The following is a 6,621-nucleotide window of genomic DNA, read 5'->3' as shown; positions in this document are numbered from 1 at the left end:
CTCATCTTTGGAAAACAGCCATAGACAATGTGTCAACAAATGGACGTGGCTGTGTTCCAATAAAACTTTCTTTACAAAAACAGGTGGGCCATAGTTTGCTCAGCCTGGTTTAGGGTAAGATCATCCCTTAGAAAGCCCCAGTTGAGTTTTTAATAAAAACATAATATTCCAAGTGAAGCTTCTCATTTGTCAGAGGGGTAGGGCTCCTACGAGGAGTTAGACAAAGTGAGAGGTGTGTGAATGTGTCAGAAATGACCACAGTCAGGATTTCAGTAACCTGGATGTCGAGATGTCAAGTTTCTACCCTTGACCCACAGATTCTTAAAGGACCTCAGTTATTCCTACGACTTTTTCAAGAGAAGGAAACTCCCTCACTGTTCTGGAACTGTTAGTTTCTTATTTGAAGTGGCAAAACATGACATTTTAAAGCAGAGGAGAAAAGATAGCAGCTGCAGTGTCTTCTTTTTTTTAAAATTTATTTTATGAAGTATAGTTGATTTACAATGTGTTAATTTCTGCTGTACAATGAAGTGATTCAGTTAAACATATATACACATTCTTTTTCATATTCTTTTCCATTATGATTTATCATAGGATATTGAATATAGTTCCCTGTGATACACAGTAGGACCTTGTTGTTGATCCATTCTCTATATAATCGTTTGCATATGCTAATCCCACACTCCCAGCCCTTCCCTCACCCATCCCCTCCCCCTTGGCAACCACAGGTCTGTTCTCTATGTCTGTGAGTCTTTTTTTGTTTTATAGATAGGTTCATTTGTGTCATATTTTAGACTCCACATATAAGTGATATCATATGGTATTTGTCTTTCTCTTTCTGACTTACTTCACTTAGTATGTTCATCTCTAGGTCCATCCATGTTGCTGCAAATGGCATTATTTTGTTCTTTTTTATGGCTGAGTAGTATTCCATTTTGTATATACAGCACACCTTCTTTATCCATTCATCTGTTGATGGACATTTAAGTTGTTTCCATTTAGGGTGTCTTGGCTATTGTAAATCGTGCTGCTATGAACATAGGGGTGCATGCATGTTTTTGAATTCTAGTTTTGTCCAGATATACACCCAGGAGTGGGATTGCTGGGTCATATGGCAATTCTCTTTTTAGTTTCTTGCAGTGCCTTCTTTTTTTTTTTTTTTTTTAGTTGTTAAGCAGTTTAAATTTTATTGACCTCCTGGTTTTTTTTAAAAAAATTAAATTTAAGGTCACATCTCTAAGTTTGATGCACTAAATACAGATCATGCAGAGCATGACTACAAAGAGATACAAATTAGTCCAGGCTGGAAAAGATTTACTAGAATACATAATCATTTTCATAAATACATATAAAATTCTTGTGAAGATAGAAGAGGACTGACTCTTCAGGTTTTCTGAGACACTTTTCAAAGTGATTCAAGGCACAAAATGTGCACTATTGTGAATACATACAAGTGCCTCTAATACAGCCCATCATGTGCCTCTAATACAGCCCATCAAAGATTTGGCTTCATGACTTACAAAACTAAATGTACTGAAATGAGATTCTGCTTCTTAGCTGAAAAACCACAGGACCTATAAACATCATGTAGATAATTATTCCAAAATATGGAGATACAAATACAAGCACTTTATTTGAAAAAGCAAACACGAAAGGTAGGTGTAAATTCAAAGTGTTTAAATGCTTCCATTTTGAATAATTCAATTAAGAACCTATACAAGTTTGTTCCCAGAAGCTAATGCATCAATCACTAGTCTCCACTAAGGAAAATGAATTCTAAAAATTAACATGGTTTTCAATAATTCAAATTTCACTATTTATATAAAAACGTAGAGAGACCAATAATATCCAAAAGCTTCAAAAGATAAGCTAAAGACTTCTTTGATGTAATCAATTTACCGATGTTTGTCCAGGTCTGTTTAATATATACACAAGGAAAATACACTCACTCTATAATTTCTTATAAAACAGCAAGTAAGGAGTAGATGTAGGCGATGTAGAAGGGGAAAGAGAATTCAGAAAGTCCTTCTCTTCAGTAACTTTCACTTCAGAATCATCAAAAAGCAACCAGTTCCCCTCATACTCGTTTAAGCTTTGCACTACATATGAAATTTTGTTTTCAGTGCCACTCATGTTAATGCCTGTTTGGTCACTGGATTCCTTGTTTCTATCAGATTCATGGGTCCCATTAGTATTGTTAGTCTCAGAGTTTCTATTTTCAGCAAATGCTGTACTGGCAATTTTATCAGGATTAGATGCTTTGTTGTATGACTCATAATCTGCTTTGCTCTTTTGTCCTCCAAGAAGTCCAACAGCGTCTACATTTTTTTTTGTTCAAAACTTTACTTGGTTGGGTATTTCCACTGACTCTAATCGACACTTCTTCATCGTCATAATTTTCGACCACACCCCTTGCTTCCTCCTCATTCAATGGTTCTGGCTCACCTATTTCACACGTTTGGTCGAACACAAAATTTTCCTTATCTAGTTCTAAACTGTTAAGGTCAGTGACTTTAACAGAAGCAGTATAATGCCCACTACTAACTGTAATGCCACTGTGCATCACAACTACAAATAATCCATAGCTGTCATCGGTTGGCTCTGTACTCCATTCTTCTAGTGACAGTTTAAGAGGTGCCAGTAAAGGAGTGTTGATCTTGGAAAGTCCACCACCATAACAATCAAACTCCAAGCCACTAGCAGCAAAGCACTTCAAATGAATAGTTATAACTTCAGGCATTTTGTCAAACAAAAGACTTCGTTCAGCTTCAGTATAATGATGGCAATTTTCACAGAAATATTTATCTTCTCCAACAATCCTCTCCACTGAAGCAAACTGTGAAATTGCCCATCTCAGGGTCTTCATTTCTGTTTTTGGCTCTGGAGAAATTTCAGAACTCTCCTCTACTTTGGAAAGTTCATCTTCTTGCACTGGTACACTGATGTCTTGAAAATCTTCTCTTTCTGTTAAACTTTCACATTCTAAGCAATGAGTCCTTAATACCAGCTGACCTTGAAATAATTTCTCCACTAGCTCAAAACCAATTTGCTCTGCACCTTTGTTTATGGGCTTAACTTCATTTACAGGCATAACATTATTCCCTGGAGATTCAAGTCTACAACCATTAGTTGTATTATCATTTTCACACGTCCCCAAGTCCTCTTCAAGATCATATTCATTTTCTTTAGATTGTCCTTTGGATTCTTGGTTTGTTGTTATTTTACCCAAACTACAGAATTTAGAAATAACGCTGGGTTACTTAGCTGCAGACTTTAACCACTTTATAACTCTTGATTTCTTTTGTGAGGGTCTCGCACTCTCATTTTCAGAAATGTACTTGGGGATTATTTTAGGAGGAACATCTAATGAATCAACTGTAGCTTTTCTTTTTGATCTGGCTTGTCTCTGGTTTTCTTCCAAAGATTGGCGTTCTTTAAAGACTTTAACTTTTTTCTTCATGTTACCAAATTCAGTGTCACTTTTCCTTTTCCCATTTACTTTTGGCAATTTTTCTTTATAGTCTTCAGAATGCCTCATACTGTCCATCTCCATGTTGTTATTACCACTCATTTCCTCTTTCTGATGTTTTTCTTCTACCTTAGTAGGTAACTCTTCCACATTTTTTACTTCTTTTTTTAGGGGTTGGCATGTTTCTTGAATGTTTCCCAACATGCGCTGTAATACTCCCTGTGCATCATGCTGTAGATATCCTTCACACATAGGGCTGAGTTCCCTGAGTGTGTTAAGTAGTGACCTTGGCTGAGAAGCAAGTTCATCAGTATATTTCTCTGGATTTAAGAGAAAACTAGCCTGAAGCTGTTCAACTGAAATGATCAAGGACTGTAAGCTACATATTAGTTCATAACTTGCCGGAGAATCTTCTTTGCAATTTCCCTTATCTTTTGGACTGGCTTCATCTTTTAGGGCTTCCTTCTTCCTTGAAATAATACTAAATACGTGCTTCACTCCAGATTTAAAACCAGGACAAAAATATAATACCTGAAGTGTACTATTAAGATAGCAAGTATTGCCGAGGTTATTCAGTCCCACAAAGGGTAACAAGTTTTCTCTCTTCTCACAGTTGATAGGTGAGGAGTGCTGCAGGAACAACTCGATTGATTTCAGATCCTGTACGTTCAGAAGGTTTTTCTTCCTCTTCTCGAGAATCTGTGAAATCCAAGGCTCTCTTGGTTTCCTTTTTCTGAAAAAGCTTCAAGGAAAGTCTGGGGTTTTTTTTTGTTTGTTTTTTGTTTTTGATGGACTACCTCTTGAAAGCCCGTTACTTTCACTAGGTATGACAGCAGGCATTTTCTCTTCAAATCGCATGGAGTTGACAAGAATTAATTTATACAGGGACCTGGTAATCACCCGTCATATCTGGCCATGGCCCAGAGCGAGGTCCGCGGCGAGAGCGGGGGCGACAGCGGAGCCCCTGCCCCGAGCCCGCGGGCGCCCGCGACCCACGGAAGAGCGGGCCCATCGCCCTCCCCGCCGGGCAGTGACCGTCCGCTCTCAGGAGCGGGAACCCGGCCGCCGCTGGGTCCTGCCTGGCGCCGCCCCGACTACCTCCCCGAAGCGGCGCCGCCCGGGACGCCAAGGAGCCCCGCTCGCCGCCGGCGCCCGGACCGCGGGGCCCTTCTTCACTCCACCGCCCACGGACACTTGGCGCGTTTCTGCAGTGCCTTCTCAAGCATAATTTATTTCACCTATGACCTATGTATTTTCAAATATTTCAAGTGTTCTAAAAATGCCTTTGGAAGTTTCTTAAAGGAGAAGCTGAACTTAGAAATTGCTTCTTCCCCTCCTGTAATGTTCCCTCTGCCCTTCTGAGTTCTGGCTGAAACCAGAGTAATAGAAGAGATTTACAAGAGGAAAAGGAAGAGAAGTGTATTAAGATGTATACCGCCTGTATACACGGGAGATACCAAGGAAAATGAGTAAACCCCCCCGGGATGGCCCAAGCCACCACCTTCTAAACCATCTTCAGCTACAGACAAAGAAAGATGCGGTTGGGGAGAGGGGAGGCCGGTTACAGGAGGTGATGGGAAAAGTGTCCTACAAGGGCAGATTGTTCTGCAGGTTTAAGTCGGGCTTTCTCCATTTACAAGAGCTTCTTGTAATTTATTTAGTATTTATTTAAGTTGATAACTTTTATTATTATCAATACTATACATAGCTTCTCCCAATATTTCATGAATGGATTTCTTCATTTATTTACTTAAATGTCTATTGCGGTATAGTTGATTTACAATATTGTGTTAGTTTCAGGCGCACAGCAAAGTGAATCAGCCTTCTCTTCCAGGTAAAGAGAGAGGCACCCTTGTAAATGGAGATTTCCTTTATACATGTAAATTTTCCTTGCACAAGGATAACCTCTACTCTGTTTTCAGAGCTTTTCCTCTGTCTGTAGTTTCTCAAAAATAACCAGCTCAAAATAATCCTCCGCCAAAGAGATTGCCTTCAGGGGTGGCATCTTCTGCTACCCTCACCCGCTGCTTCCCTAAATACCCAGGGAGCGCCCCAGTGAGCCGAGCCCTGTGCTAGACGAGGGGACATGGCACAGTGAGACAGGCAAGGTCCGTGTTTGCACCATTCAGGCAAGAGACACGGAAGCACGACCTGTTAGACGTCACTGAGGGCAACCAAAAAGCAGACTAAGCGAGAGTGGAGTTGAGTCTTTAAGGAGAGTGGCATTTGAGTCTAAGTGGAGGCTACGGGTTGGTTCAGTTTCAGAAAGGCGGCCATTCTGGTCATGTTAAGCAGAACGGGATTTCATGCGGGGAATTAGGTGCTTTCAGAACCCTTTGAAGGCCCTGGGCCACCCAGATGGCCTACCAGGAGCTGTACATACTGCCGCTACCAGGAAGGTGGGGACCCAGCAGCCGGTGAGGGGAGCCTGGCTCAGGAAGTCGTCGGAGGCTGCATCCAGGGATCTGGAAGCTCCTGGAAATGCCCCTGGAGGCCCCCAAAGCTGGGTCTGGCCACTGCTCCCAGAGAGAAGCCTTGGAGGCTGGGCAGGACTCCCACTCCGGTCCCCGTGCTGCCATCACTGTGCTGCAGGACAGCTCCAGTCCCCCCTCCCCCTCCCCTCCCCCTCCCCTCCCCCTCCCCTCCCCCTCCCCTCCCCTCCCCCCTTCCCCCTCCCCTTCTCCTGCAAGTGCATGGAATCCCAGCCCTGGGGGTTGGGAAAGGTGGTGGTTGGCTTCCCACTGCAGCGCTCCTAGGGCTGTTGTGAGGAAGCACCACACACTGGGTGGCTTGAACAATAGATAGGTGTTGTCTCACAACACCAGGGGCTGGACGTCTGAGACCGAGGTGTCAGCGGAGTTGGGTCCTCCTGAGGGCTGTGAGGGAGGACGTGTTCCTGGCTCACCGCCCCCCGCCCCCCCACCCCAGCTTCCAGGGGTTTGCTGGCATCACACCTTCTCTGCCTTCATCGTCACATCATGTTGTCCCTTGTGTTCCTGTCTCTGTGTCCAAATTTCCCTCTTTATAAGGACGTTTGTCATATTGGATTAAGACCCACCTTAATGACTTCATCTTAACTGACTACATCTGTAAGGATATTATTCCCCAACAAAGTCACATTCTGAGGTTCTCGGGGTCAGGACTTCCGCATA

At 42.5% G+C, this 6,621-nt stretch overlaps 1 protein-coding gene across 1 annotated transcript; it reads right to left on the bottom strand.

Moving 5' to 3' along the window:
- Positions 1–1,899: 1,899 nt before the first annotated feature.
- On the bottom strand, positions 1,900–4,309 carry LOC103015589 (ubiquitin carboxyl-terminal hydrolase 1-like). The gene is given in 4 exon segments (XM_057545699.1): positions 1,900–2,331; positions 2,333–4,097; positions 4,099–4,253; positions 4,256–4,309. Coding segments are annotated over 4 exon segments (2,355 nt in total). The 3' UTR covers positions 1,900–1,950.
- Between the last annotated feature and the right edge of the window lie 2,312 nt (positions 4,310–6,621).

Source organism: Balaenoptera acutorostrata, chromosome 4 (assembly GCF_949987535.1).
Source record: "Balaenoptera acutorostrata chromosome 4, mBalAcu1.1, whole genome shotgun sequence".
Taxonomy (NCBI): domain Eukaryota; kingdom Metazoa; phylum Chordata; class Mammalia; order Artiodactyla; family Balaenopteridae; genus Balaenoptera; species Balaenoptera acutorostrata.
Note: the sequence above shows the minus strand (reverse complement) of the source record. Positions and strands in the feature narration are given on the sequence as shown.